Source organism: Panthera pardus, unplaced genomic scaffold (assembly GCF_024362965.1).
Source record: "Panthera pardus isolate Hobbes unplaced genomic scaffold, ASM2436296v1 HiC_scaffold_11, whole genome shotgun sequence".
Lineage (NCBI taxonomy): Eukaryota > Metazoa > Chordata > Mammalia > Carnivora > Felidae > Panthera > Panthera pardus.
The window spans coordinates 12060812-12076841 of NW_026526666.1; the positions used below are offsets into that span (position 1 = coordinate 12060812).

At 50.5% G+C, this 16030-nt stretch overlaps 1 protein-coding gene and 1 long non-coding RNA gene across 2 annotated transcripts; both read left to right on the plus strand.

The window, feature by feature from the left end:
* The first annotated feature begins 2295 nt into the window (after positions 1-2295).
* Positions 2296-4613, plus strand: LOC109272043 (uncharacterized). Its single transcript, XR_002082226.2, has 2 exons — positions 2296-2790; positions 4365-4613. It is a non-coding gene; the product is annotated as an uncharacterized LOC109272043 (long non-coding RNA).
* A 3037-nt stretch (positions 4614-7650) lies between these two features.
* LOC109271856 (transmembrane domain-containing protein TMIGD3-like) lies at positions 7651-12206 on the plus strand (the record flags this gene model as incomplete). The annotated part of the gene is made up of 5 exons (XM_019457531.2): positions 7651-7912; positions 9486-9551; positions 10286-10387; positions 10891-10952; positions 12042-12206. Coding segments are annotated over 5 exons (657 nt in total), but the record flags the coding sequence as incomplete, so codon positions are not given.
* Positions 12207-16030: the final 3824 nt, after the last annotated feature.

Here is a 16030-nt window from a genome sequence, read left to right on the forward strand (position 1 = left end):
CTGTTGTGTAGCTCTCTGCTGGGGGTCAGGGTCACTTGGGGTTGCAGACCCCAGCTGGCTGCTCGTGGCACTCAACCTGCTTGCCATGTTCACCTGTTTGGACTCTGGGGCCCTCACTTCTTGCCTAGAATATCCTGTTCCTGTTTCCTGGGCTGATCGGAGCATTTGCCAACTTTATGAACCATTCATCAATTGTTAGAGAAGGGTCAAAAGAGGCAAAGAGAGAGAGAGAGAGAGAGAGAGAGAGAGAGAGAGAGAGACAGGATAGCTATTCTTTGCTGAGCACTTTCTATGCACTATATACTTTGCATACATTTGTCCGGACACCCTCTGGGGTAGGTCCCACCATTACTATCCTCTTCTCTGTGCAGAAGAAAATGGAAGAACAGAGAGGTTAAATAACTTGTCTATAGTCAAACAGTTAACAAGTAGTAGAGCCAGGATTGAAACTCAGCCCTGCCTTCGGAGATCCCAAGCTCCTCTCTACCTATTCTCAGACACGAAGAGGGGCTTGTAACTTCTCCAAAGTCCAAACTGTCAAGTTCATCTAAGGTACAATCAGCAGACACATGGATACAAACTACAGCTTGTAGGGGCGCCTGGGTGGCTTGGTCGGTTAAGCGTCTGACTTCGGCTCAGGTCATGATCTCACGGTCCGTGAGTTCGAGCCCCGCGTCGGGCTCTGTGCTGACAGCTCAGAGCCTGGAGCCTGTTTCAGATTCTGTGTCTCCCTCTCTCTCTGCCCCTCCCCTGTTCATGCTCTGTCTCTCTCTGTCTCAAAAATAATAAACGTTAAAAAAAAATTTTTTTTTAAATAAAATAAAATAAAAAAACAAACTACAGCTTGTATGCTCGAGCACGGCCGTACTTAGGTACGCCAGGCGGGGACAGAGTTCCAGCCACACCTTTCAAACACTGAGCGTGGCTCTAGAGATTCAAGGGCACATCTCTGGTGTGGTCCGTGCACACTTGCAGCTGTGGACTTTCCCCAGACAATGAATATATAAACTTGATGAGAGCAGCAAGATGGGGTTTCAATTAAACCACTTCCAAGAGGATAAGTATACCGAAAATGGTTTATTATTATCATCATTAGTATTAGTTCTTAGCCGATTCTGAAAGTTTATCCCGACCGCAATCTTGGGCCAGGGCATGATAACCATATTTATCTAGTTAACATTTCATTTCAGTAAAGCCCCGCTTGTCTCCCCCATCACCCCAGGAAGAAGAACACTGTCTGGGAAGTTGAAAAACTTCCGTCTACTTTCCTAACCCCAAACTGAGCTGGTCACCCACCCACCCACTTCCCTGCACCGCTCACAATCTATCTTAAAGGCAAATGGCTGGACCACGGCGCCACTGTCCCCGGAAGTGTGGGAGGCTACCTTCAGCCCAGCAGCCTCCCCTTCAACATTTGGGGATCTATTTTCTTTAAAAATCCAAGCGCCGGCCCCAAAACCTCCACCAAATTTTCCCCTTAATGGCGTCCCTTGTTTGATTTAAGGCTTTCCCCCCTGAATTAGTTTTTGTGCTGAGTTAAAACGCCCCTCCAGGATGAGGCCCCGGGTTTACTGTGGGATTTTCTGGTGACCCTGTTGCATTCTGCTGGCCAGAAACCACCTCCGCCCCGTCGGACCCTTGAGGGAAGGGCTGATCGGTTTTCAGTCCCAGACACAGGCGCTTCATAATTTACAAACAATCTGTAACATTGCAGTAGCACACTTCACACCTACTGTTTTTGAAACTTGAGGGGCGCCTGGGTGGCTCAGTCGGTTAAACGGCCGACTTCGGCTCAGGTCATGATCTCACGGTCCGTGAGTTTGAGCCCCGCATCGGGCTCTGTGCTGACAGCTCAGAGCCTGGAGCCTGTTTCAGATTCTGTGTCTCCCTCTCTCTGACCCTCCCCTGTTCATGCTCTGTCTCTCCTTGTCTCAAAAATAAATAAAACGTTAAAAAAAAAAATAAAAAAAAAAAAGAAAGAAACTTCGTTTAAGGGGACTACTTCCCTCAAAACAAAGCAGCAATCTGTCCTGGGTCATCGCTGTGGGAAGATGAGTTTTCTGAGTTTCAGAAAAAACAAACTTTTCTCCTTTCTTCTCCCTTTCTCCTCCTCCCCACTCCCCCGCTCTGAAGTCCACTGCTTAGCAGATCCACTGAGGGTTTGCAGGGAGTTCAATTTTTTTTTAATAATTTTTCTATGTTTATTTATTTTTGAAAGCGCGCGAGAGAGAGAGGGCGCGAGCACAAGTGGGGGAGGGGCAGAGAGAGAGAGAGAGAGAGAGGAAGACAGAATCCAAAGCAGGCTCTAGACTCTGAGCTGTCAGCACAGACCCCGATGTGGGGCTCAAACTCACGAACCTCAAAATCATGATCTGAGCTAAGTCGGATGCTTAACCGACCGGGCCACCCAGGCGCCCCAGGAGTTGCTTTTTTTTTTTATGTTTTGTTTTGCTTTGTTTCAGTGAAATGGGAATGTCCTGAGCTAAGATGTTCCACCAGCCCAGAAGAAGCCCTTACAATGAGAATGCCTTTTCGAGAGGACTCAGAAAAGATGAACTAAGAATCCCTGGTGAGGGGCTCGGGTAGAAGTGGTGAGCTCCACCCTGGTTTCAAATTTAGAGATTAGTGTCACCGGCGCTTCCTCCAGGCTGTCTCCTGGCTAGCTCCCTTCAGCTGAACAGTTGAGGGTGGCTGTTGGGCTTCTGTTCGCAAGGAATAAGGAAAAAAAGACTACCCAGACAAGACCAAAGTTTGCTTCCTCCTCCTCCATATGAATTCGTTGGAATGAAGGTAGGCGCTGAGTAGCTGGGTTTATTAACCCATTTATTATTATTATTATTATTATTAAGTCAACTGTGGAAATAAGCTAGGACCAGATGGGAACAGGCAAAAGCTATCCCAAGCTTGCAGTAGCCAGGGAGTCAGTCACTGCTACTTGGATTTCGGCAGAGGCTTAAAGGCGTGCAGAGGAGGGGGGCAGGGTCTACAGGGGAAACTGGGAGGCTTTAGTTGTGCCCTGCCTAGAGGCTGCTGGCCCGGGGAAGCTGCGGGTGGGCTAAGTAGCAGTGGGCATCCTGTGGGATTGGTTAGGAGAGTGTATTTGGCTTTCTCTGGTTGGTCCCAAGTTGGAAGCAGGACAAGAATTTGGGAAGCTGTCAGTTATCCCTGGCCATTTGGGGTTGATGGTCACGGGGATTATCGATTGGCGTTCTGGACTTCTGCTAGAGATTACGGTCTGACTTCCTACCAACGGGACTTCTGGCAGGCCGGCTTCCCCGGCCATTTACTGTAGATAAGATGCTGGTTTCCCCGGCCAGAAATTCTGTCCAGAGATCTATTGTCATATGTGATCTGGCCATTGCCCACTGGTGTATTCAGTTTCTTACAACCAGATGCGTATTTTCTAGAGAAACTCTGCCCTTTGATGCCACGCTGGGTGTAGTGGGAATGGGAAAACAGGCTGCCTCTTGCCCTGACCACTCAGGTGATAAGTGTAGGTCACGTCCCCTTGTAAAACGTAAAGTATCTATAATTTTGCAGTGTTGTTACTGTTGAGGAAGAAGAAGAGTGTGATGGAAAGAACTGTGTGTGTGTGTGTGTGTGTGTGTGTGTGTGTGTGTGTTTTCCTCCGGATTTAGCATCAGATTATCATGGCTGTACTTGGGCATGTGAACTTGGGGCAGTTTCCTAAAACTGAACCTTGTAATATCTGAGTTTATTTGTTTGTTTGTTTGTTTGTTTTACTTTTTATTATGGAACACTTCAGGCACACAAAAGTGGAGAGATCAGAAAAATGACCCCTCTGATATCTATTATGCTGCTTTAATAATGGTCCACTTACAGCCAATCTTGTTCCCTCTATGCCCCTACCCACCCGCTTGCCCTACCCTATCTTGAAATTTGGGGACATCAATTTATTTCCTCTGCAAACATTTCGGGTTTTATTTCTAAAAGGTAGTTTTTAAATGATCAGTGGGCTTCTGCTTCTTACCCATTCATCTTCTTAGTTTGCCCATCTAAGGAGCAAAAATTAATTCTACCCTTATGAGGCACCAGGAGAACTAACTGCACCACCTGGAAGTCAGGATACTGATAAGACACATCCGTCCATTCTCTATAACTCCGGGCCTCTCATTTGCTTTAGAACGTCACCTTTTCATGACTTGCGCACTTCACTGACGTCTGGGCACAATCCATTTCTCCTTCTGTTGGTGCTTTTCTTTGGTTTCACGGCACTTTCTCCGAGCCATTCCCAGTGCACGATTTGCAAGCAGCTTTCTCAGAAATAATACTGATTTTAAAAAATATGACCACACAAATTATCAATTGCTATCTAATTTTCATTGGTTTTCTTGATCACACAGGCCAGCCCTGATTCGGCTGAAGAGGGAACAACAGCATGAATGCTGGGAGCCATCAGAGAGGCTGGTTCTTGACGATGTCAGGATCCCCTCTGAAACAACGTAACCATAATTTCTTAGCATCATCAACTATGGAGCCACTGTCTACACTTTTCTCAACTGTTTGCTTCAATCAGGATCCAAATGAGTTCCATATATTGTGATTTGTCATTATTTCTCTTAAGCCCCTTTTAAACTATAGATTCCTCCTTCCTTTCTTCCTTTTTTTTTTCCCTCCACCTTGCGGTTTGTGTGTTGAACTCGTAGAGGTTTGATGAGGTGTAAATGAGGCAATATGGGTAACACAACCAACATGGTGCAGGTGAAACTCGGCCTAGAGCTGGCCGACATGCTGACTTCGTGTGGATGAGAGAGAGGTCCCCCTCCCTCACAAGAGGACATGATTGAACACCCTGGACGCTCATCCACCTCTGGCCATTGATGGGAAGTGTTGGCTCCGGGGTGTGATAAGTAGTGCTCGGTCTAAATTCACGTGGGAGGTGGTTCCACAATTCAAACCCTAAAAGTCATTGGTCGGGGGGCACCTGGATGGCTCCATCAGTTACGCCTCTGACTTCAGCTCAGGTCATGATCTCGTGGATCATGGGTTCGAGCCCTGTGTCAGGCTCTCCACTGCCAGCACAGAGCCCGCTTCAGATCCTTGGTATCCCTCTGTCTGCCACTCTGCCTCGAGTGCACATGTGTGCTCTCTCTCTCACTCGCTCACTCAAAAATAAATAAAAATGAAAATCAGTGGTCAGGCCAGGAGTCCCAAAAGGAACCAAGAGAAGCTTCTACCTCGGCATGGACAGATACCCTTGGTTTGCCCCAGCTCTGCCCGGAAAGCTCTCAAGAGTACTGGAGGCTGCGGCCCTGCCTGCTGACACTCAGACACTCACACCGACACCACTCCATGCTCCAGACACCAGGCACAGCTCATAACAGCTTCGTGCTTTGCCCCTGACCCCGCTCCCTGGGTGAGGCTTCATGGTCCACGCGGGAGTCAGGGGAGGTAATTTCCTTACTGGTCTTCCTCTCAACTAGACGAGAACGTGCCTCTGAGCGTGTCGTCCTCTGGCAATAACCCGGTCCGCTGGCGGGACAGGGCACAGTTGGACACCTGAGTGTGTGTCCGTGCTGATGTGTGTGCCTGTCCCGGTCTGCGTGTGTATAAGGCTTTGTTGTAGCAGGCTGGATTTATCCAGGAGGGGACTCTCCGTTGCTGTTTTGGGGGTGCCAGAAGCCCACAATTTTTTTCAGTTGCCCATATTGTTATAAAAGTAAGTTTATGTCCACGAATGGCATCCCTCTGATGAGGTACCCTTGTGCAGTACACAACCTGGATAGCTATACATAGTAGCACTGCTTGGATTGACTGGTCGTTTTGCCCTGGTCTCTTCAAACAGGATCAAACCGGCTTAAGCTCAAAGATATCTGTTTCCTTTAAACAGATCCAGGATTCCTGAAACCCTGGGGGGTATCTTACCATTCCAGGTGAAAGTTCACTTCCTTCCAGTCATGGGGCTCTTCATTCTGCTTCTCTTGACTGTCTTTTCAGGTAAGATATGGGGAAAGAACATTTGCAGCCTCCAAACTTCCCAGACATCTTGCATTTCCTTCTCCCCTCCTGCTTAGTAGCTCGAACCACCCAAGAAGTGGGATGGGAAAATAAAAGGAGAAAAGAGATCCTGTCCAAATTCATCCTTGCTCTTTGCTCTGCTAAGAGGGTTGTGAGGAATTTGAAAGCCTCAACGAAAATGTGGGCCTCTGTACTCTCTCTTTCAGTGTAAGGTCCCCTTCCCTCCCCCTTCTCTTCCTCAAAGTGTTTGAGCACATGGACGAGGCCGGGACTTTCCACTGTCTGCCGGTGCCTGAGCCTGAAGGTGGGACTCGGGGGACCAGTCCTGGCTCTGCTGCCCCCCACCCCACCCCCGGTGTGCTGACCTGGATGGCTGTTGTGCCTCTCCCTGGGTCAGGGTCCAGCCCTGTAAGCTGAGCACCACCCCATCTTCCTTGTGGGTTTGATAGGAAAACAAGATATCAAGTCACATCAGTTGACATCAGCGACGTGAACCTGCCGTGCGGGCTGGTTGTTGGCGGCATCTGAGGGGACCTAGCTGAGAGATGCCTGCTGGTCCCATCTCTGCTCCTTGTTCAGATACTTCCCCAGCCATCTTCTAGGGGGACACGGAGTACATGACTTCCTCACTACACAACACGCTGAGATGATGGGGCTGCCCGCGCAGGTCTTGTCCGGAGGGAATAGGAAGCTCTCAGCTCCTAAGAACAGAACGTGACTCCCTCTGTTCCCAGCCCTCTGCAGCCCGCAGAAGCCTCCACACCTTCTCGGTTTCTTCCTGAGGGGTCCACAGTAGCGTGGACACAGGGGATCTGCTAACAGTGATCCTCGGGCTCTTCCAGCCCCCCAACAAGCAATGGGGAGAGGCCTCCTAAGTTCTTGATCCCCCAGCCTCAGGCCAGGGGACAGGACTTCTCCAGGGTTGCTACATTAGCTTGCTAGGCCCGCCGTAACAAACGCCACAGACTGGCTGTCTTCAGCCAGCCAGAGGTTGGCTCAGAGGTCCAGTCCAGAGCTGGACTCAGAGGTCCAGCCAACCACAGAGATTGATTTCTTCACATTTCCAGAGGCTGGATAGTCCAAGATCAAGGTGTGGGCGGGTTTGCCTTCTGCTGAGACCTCTCTCTTTGGCTTGCAGAGGGCTGCCTTCTCACTGTGTCCTCACAGGACTTTCCCTCGACCTGTTGTCTGTGTCCTAAACTCCTTTTTCTTTTTCTTTTTTTAATTTTTTTAATGTTTTATTTATTTTTGAGAGAGAGAGAGAGAAAGACAGAGTGTGCAAGCAGGGAGGGGCAGAGACAGAGGGAGACACAGAACCCGAAGCAGGCTCGAGGCTCTGAGCCATCAGCACACAACTTTGCTGATAGTGGGACTTGAACTCACCAACCGTGAGATCATGACCTGAGCCGAAGTCGGATGCTCAACTGACTGAGCCACCCAGGCGCCCCCTAAACTCCTTTTTCATAAGGACACCAGTCAGGTTGCATTAGGGCCCATTCTTAATGACCCCCTTTTAACTTAATTACCTCCTTAAAGGCTCAATCCGTCACACTCTAAGGTACTAGAGTTAACACTTCAATGTGTGAGTTTTAGCGGGACCTCTTTCTGCCCAAAGCAGTTGCTAACCCAGAACAAGCAAAATAAAAAATCAGCCCCCAGTGCTTAAACTGATTTTGCTCCAGTGTGGCGGGAGCTGCAACATGTTTAAAAGGACCGTGGTGTGTGTGTGTGTGTGTGTGTGTGCATGCGTGTCATGCCCTGAGGGACACAGGAAGCCAGCTCATCATCACTCTGTCCTGCCTGACCAAGGAGGATACAGGCTGGTACCCGTGTGGCATCCAGTGGGACTTTGCCAGGGACGACTTGGATTTTACAGAGCTGGTTGTGACTGACGACAGAGGAGGCCTTGCCAGTAATTTTTGGTCTGGGAAAGGTAGGGACCCTGTCAGGGGTCTAGTCAGGGGTAACCCGCAGTTGTGCATGTTTGTTGGTGTGGTACATACTCGCTGAGGCCAGTGAGAACCAGCTCAGGCCCCCCTTAGGTTCCTTGGGGTACCCTGGTATCTCCTTCTCTCCAAGGTAGGGTCGTTGCTGATGGGTAGGGTTGTTGCTGACGGTTGTGCCGGGGATTAACTTGGAATTTGGGGAAGAGGAGGGTGGGTGGGCGCAGGGGTGCTCTTGGAACCTCCCTTCCCTTGCAGCGATCTGGCCCATGGCATTTGGAGAGGCTCCCGGGGGCTAACAGGTGGGAGAGCTTCGTGTTGCTGGCCAGGAAAGGCTCAGAGGTTCTCATTACACGTCTGTGCTCTGTGGCCAACCTAGTAGGTCTAGAATCTTGAAGATCCATTTCTTGAGAGGTGAGTGAAGCTGTAAAACATGACCCAGGTGTCTGGAAGAGGACCTTCAAAGACCGTCCGCTAACTAGTTTCCTCATCCACAGGCGTAACTATCACGGCCAAACTGGTTAGGAGTGCAGTTTACACGGGGAGGCCACTGGGTGGGTGTAGGTTGAACTTGAGCCTGTGGTGGGAGGAGGTCTGGCTAAGCCGGTCAACTGCTCCTTTGGGCCAGGGCTGAGACACAGCTCTCCAGATGCTCACCCAAATTCTTCTGTCCAATGCTGAAAACCTCTTTTTAAATCAGAAAGCCTCTGCTCAGGCAAAGAGCTTATGGAAAGTACCAGCCTTCCTCTTTTTCCTTCTGTGGCTTCTCAGTGTTTCCATTTCTAGAAGGGATGCTTTTCTATCATAATCCAGAACACAATGCCAGTAGGAAAACAAACCGAGGACTTAAGGGAAGCTATAGGAAGCCTCCTGGGGCTAGAGAATCTTGCTCACACTTGACCAACTAGTAATTTGTTTAGGAAGCATCTTATTGAATGTGTGGCATCCTTCACACCTAAAATGTTTCTACTGCACTGTTTTAGGCTCGGGATGAAAGAGGCCTCGCCTAAATGTGCTCCTTAGTTTCAGTGAAACAAAGACCCCTGCCCCTCCCCAACGAGATTTGCCAGAGACGGCAGTGTGGGTGGGCCATGGCAGAACTTCCCCCATTGGGTTTCAGTGGCTGCCACGAGCACAGTGTGGCAATGATGCCACCTATCCATCCGTTCCTTAAGGATTGGACTGGCCCTCTTGTGCCTCTGGTATCATAGCCTTCAGCCTGGGACTCTCTAACCATGGGCCACATCTAGTCCACACAGGGCTTTGGTGCACCTCTGGAAAGGTGGCCCTTCCTCGAGGTGCCTGGAGCCCAGTGGCAGGGCATATGGCTTGGCCAGCAGAGGGTGGGCTGGATTTCAGCTCCTACCTGTTCCCTCCAGCCTGTGCCCTGTGCAGGGCGCATTTATACAGCTATGCCCCGTGCCTCTGCTCGACCCAGCAGAGTTGCCCAGAGCACTCGTTCTCTGGGGATTGAATGATGGGCAGAGACGCGGAGATGCCGAAGGCAAAGGGCAGGCCTGGGGCTGGCCTCACTTGACCCCCAACCAGTCCTTTCTGCTGCAGACCTATCAGGCGACAGGAACCGGAGCTGCAGGGCTTCCAATGTGGCTCACAAGGCCAATCCCTCCAGGTGAGTCGGACCTTGGGGAGGACAGACCGGTGTTGGGGGGTTGGGGGGGAGGCAGGCGAGGATAACACAGCGTGGCAACTGATTTGCACCTGCTGCTCTTTAGCTGCATGTCGTTGGTTCTTGTTCTCCACCTGAACTGTGTAGCTTCAATGTGACCACGTGGTTTCTTTCAGAACAATATAGTTTAGGACTCTTGAACGTAAATAGCAAAAATGCCCTCTCATGATGTTAATTGAAAAGGAGGATCTACCCTAAGGGGAGAGCAATGTTGCATGCATGAAGGGTGAGACATGGCACCCTCAGCAATAGTCCGGAATGTCTTTGGGACTTTGTCTCTGTCTCTGATCCACTGCTCTCATGTGTGTTTGCTTCCTCTCTCTCTCTCTCTGCACTGCCCTTTTCTGTTTCGTTGCAGCCACTTCTAGCTCCGGAGTTTATGTCTCCCCTGTTCAAGAGGCCATCCAGTCTGAACACTGGATTCTCCTGCTCTGGGTCCATGTTAGTTTCTGAGGCAAGGGCTCAGCCCCGCTTGGTCAGACCACCAGCCCGGGTCCAAACAGGTGTGGGCTGGAGAACACGGGCACTCTGAAGGCACTTGGTGGCCAGGAGCTACTGGGACTAGGTGGGGTGCGGGCAGGGCAGAGGGACAGATCCCAGGAATGGGGATCCTGAGCACGGAAATGAAAGGTGGTTTCTTTTCAGTCGACATGAAGTCTGTCTGCGATTCCTTCCGGGATGTCCATTCTCATAATCTGCATACTGATCACAGGCTTGGGGATAATCTCTATAATTAGTCACTTGTCCAAAAGGCGGAGAAGCCAGAGGAATAGAAGGGGTAAGTGGCCATTGGGGGTGGGGATTAAGGAAAATGAAAGGGCCAAGGAACAACTTTCACACGAGTGAACGTGCCCCTCATCTGTTGCCTGGACCCATGGAGGCCAATGCAGTCAGCCCATAGACAGGGGTAGATTCTGCTTCATGGTGACAAAGGCCCTGTGAGAGGTCACAGAGAGGACACAGCAGCCTTGGTAAGTGGAGGTATGTGTAGACTAGGGAGGAGGGAGGCCCGGAGATGGTCACACCACGGGTCCCAGTGTGTGCGAGGGCCACCTGCCCCCCCAGCACACAAGCTTTGGGAGGCAGCCTTACTCTTTGAAACTTTTTGTTCATCTGGAGGGACTTACCAAAGGACCTCTGGGGCCACTGGGTAAGCATAGAAAAGTCTCCTTGAAAAGGGTCAGGAGCAGAAGAGGACAGGCCCATGGCCTCAACTGTAGTCTTAAGCCAAGGGAGGAATAGCCCTTAAGCTTTGTGTCTCCTGCCCTTGGGCAATTACAGGTAAAGGCCCAGCTAGAAGCCAGAGAACCAGTCAAGCTCCTTCTGTGATCCCCACACCTCTGGTAAGTTCCTTCCTTGGCTCTTCCTGGGCCCTGCGCCCCACAGCCACCTGACTGAGGGATCTCCCTTCCTAGACAGAGAACAGGAAGTTTGTTCAGCAGGAACTGTGTGGATCTGGGCACCTTTCCTTTGGGGAAGCATCAGAAAAACCACAATTCTTAAGGCAACCGTGGGGTGGTTCTGCTAACCCCTCAAGTGGACACAGGCTAGAAAGAACATCGTATACAAGTGCCACTGCTTGGCCAGTAGGGTTTCTTTATTTTAATTTTCTTTAGGTTTATGCTCAGAAGACACAGAAGTACCTTGGGCAGTGGAGAGACTGTAGGCATAGGTACAAAACAGACTCCCCCCTCCTGTGGGTGTGGAAGTGCAGAAAAACATTTCAGAGAATGATGGAAAACACAGGCGCGCACACGCACACATGTGCACGTGTGGCAACACCTGCTACGGAAGCACAAGGGTAACTCCAGAGGAATCTGAGAGTCACAGTTAAGGCTGTGAGGTCTCCTAGTCTCTCTGTGATAACGTGGCCCCAGGTGGAGCAGGAGCCCTAAGAAATCAAAGCCATGGCTCCATTTTGTCCTCTTAGAGCTTTGGGAACCACGGAGGTGAAGAATATAGACAAGACAACATCTTTCTCAGTTGTACCCAAGACTGCTCCCTTCGGGACCCAATTGTATTCTAGGTTTTTTGCTAAGACAGACAACGTCACCGCCTTAAGGCATGATCTTGGGTAACTTGTCGTTTCTCTGGGCCTGTTTTCTTCTCTAGCGATTGAGGACTCTATTCTCATACTCCCCACGAGCTTTTAATTCATACATTCATTCATTCTTTCAAGCACAAGGACCGTGCTAGATGCTGGGGATACAAAGATGAGCGAAAGACATAGCATCTGTCTTCATGGCACTTATAAGGTAGAGTGGGAGGAAGACAAACTATCACACAGATGAAAAATGTGTCCGCTAGCATAAGGACGGTATGGGAGAAGGACATGGTGTCGTGGAAGTTGAGGCAGCGGAATCCAACCCCCTTCCCTTGTAGCCAGGGGTGGTGCAACCTGTTTTAGCCCCAGCCTGCTTCCTCACACTCAGCCAGTTGAAACATGGAAGCTGGAATCAAGGGCCCTTCTGGCTTTGACGTTCCTGGGCTTTGAAGGGGTCCGGTTGCATTATATCACTGAAGCTCGGTGGGAGGTGAATGCAGGCCCCATGTGCCAAGCATCCCTACTGACTGACCAATGGGCTTTGAAGCAATGACAGCTGATTTCTTCCCTGAAGACATACTTTGGTGTTTAGGCCCCGTAAAGCCACCAGGAGAGAGTTTGCAACTTCTGTGGCAGAAACCATTCGGCAGAGGTAGGCAACACATCTCAACTCCATTTCCTTTGTCTATTCCCCACAAAATAGACGACTCTTTGAAGCCCTCCTCCTGGTGTCCTGGCTCCAAAGAAAATGGCTCGTCCTGAACAGACATGACTGAAGATCTCTTTCATTTAGTTTATAAATAAAGTGATGCTGCCAGAGTCACCATGACGACTGGCCCACACCTTGGGGATGGATTGTGATCTCTCAGGTGTTCCGAAGGCCAACCCCCACCCCCCCCCCACCCAGGTTGCCGGCGCTGGCTTGCAGCTAGGTAAGAACAGTATTAGCCACGGGAGCTGTGCTAGGCCATGCCAGAGCAAGGCTGCCCCCGCGGTCGACAACATCTCAAGATCTTAGTTTCCACACCCTCGGCTAGCTGCCAGGTAAAGAGAGGGCAGCATCTTGGTCAGGGGATCAGGAGATCCCTTGTGTTTTATTGGTTCACCCATGAACTCCTCACTGGTGTTGAATAAACTCTGAGGCATGACTAACGTCTCCTGGGATATCACTGGAAATGGATTTCTGGGAAAGTTTAAACTATGACATTGCAATATCTGCTTCTACATTGGTATTACACCCTGTCCTACCCCCATGAGGCGAAATCAGCATTTCTCAGATCTTCTTGGTGAAAAGGTGGTCCTCTGTGGGAAACCGCCACCAGACTAAACGGATGCTACCCTTGACCAGTGAGAAGCCGAGGCGTGGTGGGTGAAATATTCGGTCAAACCAGGAAACACAAATCAAGACCAAGGCATTGGCAGCCGTGGGTGCAAGTGAAGCTATACCGTCATTAACGGCAGAATTACCTAAGCTCTCAGCAACACCTGCACGTCTGCACCTTCTCTCCCCATATAAAGTCTTTTCCTACAATTTCAGGGGGTTCCCAGGGGCTCCCCATCACCGCCTCTGCTGCCCTCATAAAAACCCCGCTCTTCTGGTATCTTGCAGTAGGGTGCCGGCCAGTGTCAGCGCTCAGGGTAATCAGCAGTTCTGAGGTCAGTGTGGGGCGGGGGCAGGGAGAATGGCTCGTGCCACGATTCTGCACGTGCCCCGCACATTTAGGTCCAGGCTTTCACGGTGTCTTCCACCCAAACCCCTCTGTCGGTGGGGAGCTCAACGCTACCCAGAAGCTCGATGGGAAGGGGCAGGGGTGTGGGGACCATCCGTTTCCTGCCATCCTCCCTGTGTCCTTGGGGCCAGACCCCCTCCCTCCCAGAGTCTCAGAGCAAACAGTGGCAAAAGCGTTGCCTTTTCCCTCATCTACAAAACAACTCCAGGCCCTCCTCCGTGGCCACGTTCAAGCACAAGCCTGACGATTCTACAAATAGCAATCCAGTCTGGGCCCCATGGGGCCTCTTACTGCACGAGGCAAGACAGCAGGCATCAATCTTCCGTGACAGATGAAGACATCTATCGCTATTCTTGGAAGATGTATACTTATGAATCTGGAGAGCCATTTCCCTGAGAATCCTACAGGTTGGCTCTGATTCCATGAACCAGGGTTCTAGAGCCTTTTTTTCCCTCCCGTCCCTGGCACTGACCTTTTGAATCTCTGGTCAATTACTTAATGGCTCATTTCATCCAGCAAGACCCGGTGCACACCAGTTTTCACGACAGGGAGACAAAACCCAAAACTTTGTAAACATATGGCTCTGCTACTAAGAATGGGGAAGCTTCAAGAAAAAAGCAAGAGCAATTAATGTGATACTTCATGTCCAAGTGGGTGGCCCTGGGACAATGCTTACTCCTCCTCTTGGAGCCATGTAAAAAGCACTGGCTCTCGACTGGAAAGCTGAGGTGGCTTCTAGCTTCACAGGTCTGTAGAATTGTTTGCTGTCAGCCCCGAGTCTGGGAATGGGTGACAGCTAGAGAGACCTCCCTGAGGTGCTCCCCACAGCCAACGACAGAAGGGCCTCGACTGCCCTCCCGGGGCTGGCCACTCTGCTGTGCTGTGGCCTCTGCACAAGACTCGTCCCCAAACCGTCTTTCTCCTCGGTTTGTTTGCTCCCAAACTGGGCCCGCTCTTCCACTGCCTTCTCAAAATCCAGCTGTCAGTGGATGCTAGGGTGGCTCAGGTGAAGCGTTCGACTTCGTGGTTTGTGCGTTCGAGCCCCGAATCAGGCTCTATACACTGACAGCGTGGAGCCTGCTTCAGATCCTCTGTCTCCCTTGCTCTCTGCCCCTCCCTCTCTCTCTTTCTTAAAAATAAATAAACACTTATTTTAGGGGCACCTGGGTGGCTCAGTCGGTTAAGTGTCTGGCTTCAGCTCAGGTCACGATCTCGCAGTCTGCGAGTTCGAGCCCCGCGTCGGGCTCTGGGCTGATGGCTCGGAGCCTGGAGCCTGCTTCCGATTCTGTGTCTCCCTCTCTCTCTGCCCCTCCCCCGTTCATGCTCTGTCTCTCTCTGTCTCAAAAATAAATAAAACGTTAAAAAAAAATTTTTTAAAAAATGAACGCTTATTTTAAAAAATCCAGCTCTCAGGAGCCACTGCTCCATCTCAGAATGCACACGCTCTCAATTAGGTCACCTGACTTTCCCTTGCTAGTTTCTCTGCCATTCTATCTGCTCTGGGTGGGCCAGCTTGGCGTGCAGGCAAGATGTCAGGAATCGGAAGTTGGAAGACTTGGATTTAAATGTTGCTCTGCGGGGCGCCTGGGTGGCTCAGTCGGTTAAGCGTCCGACTTCGGCTCAGGTCACGATCTTGCGGTCCGTGAGTTCAAGCCCTGCGTCAGGCTCTGGGCTGATGGCTCAGAGCCTGCTTCCGATTCTGTGTCTCCCTCTCTCTCTGCCCCTCCCCCGTTCATGCTCTGTCTCTCTCTGTCTCAAAAATAAATAAACGGTAAAAAAAAATTTTTTTTAAAAAATAAAATAAATGTTGCTCTGCCGCTTACTAGATGCGAGACATTGGCTAAATTGATTTCTTTGAATGTTAATTTTCCTACCTCAGTTTCTTACAATATTACCTAATGTATTTTTTAAAGCTTATTTAAGAGAGAGAAAGAGAGCGAGGGAGGGGCAGAGAGAGAGGGAGAGAGAGACAATCCCAAGCAGGTTCTGCAATGTCAGTGCAGAGCCTGATGCAGGGCTCAAGCTCATGAAACGTGAGATCATGACCTGAGCCAAAACCAAGGGTCAGATGCTTAACTGACTGAGCCCCCCAGGCACCCCTTACCTAATGTTTTTTTAAAAGAGATTTGTGGAGGCTGCTTGCCTCCCATTCTTGCCTCCTTTGCTGCAGACTGAGCTCCATTAGGGTAACACTCCTCAATGATACCCCAACAGAGAAGAAGTGACCTATCTGATGTGAGTCTATGGGTGGGACGCTGGGTGTACCCGCTCTGCCCTTCCTCTTCTTTTTTTCTTTTAATTTTTTAAGTTTATTTATTCTTGAGAGATAGAGAGAGACAGAGAATGAGCGGGGGCGGGGGGGAGAGAGGGGGAAACACAGAATCCAAAGCAGACTCCAGGCTCTGAGCTGTCAGCACAGAGCCTGACACGGGGCTCCAACCCACAAACCGCGAGATCATGACCTGAGCCGAAGCCGGACGCTTAACTGACCTAGCCACCCAGGCGCCCCTTCCTCTTCCTTTTTTAACCGGCAAGGGAAAGTCTGGGTGCAGCTTTCAAAGAGCACATGATCTCTTCTGCAACTCCTGGGGGCAGCTGAGCCACTGGTTGGGATGTGGGGAGGGGAGGGGACTTGCCCAATTCTCTG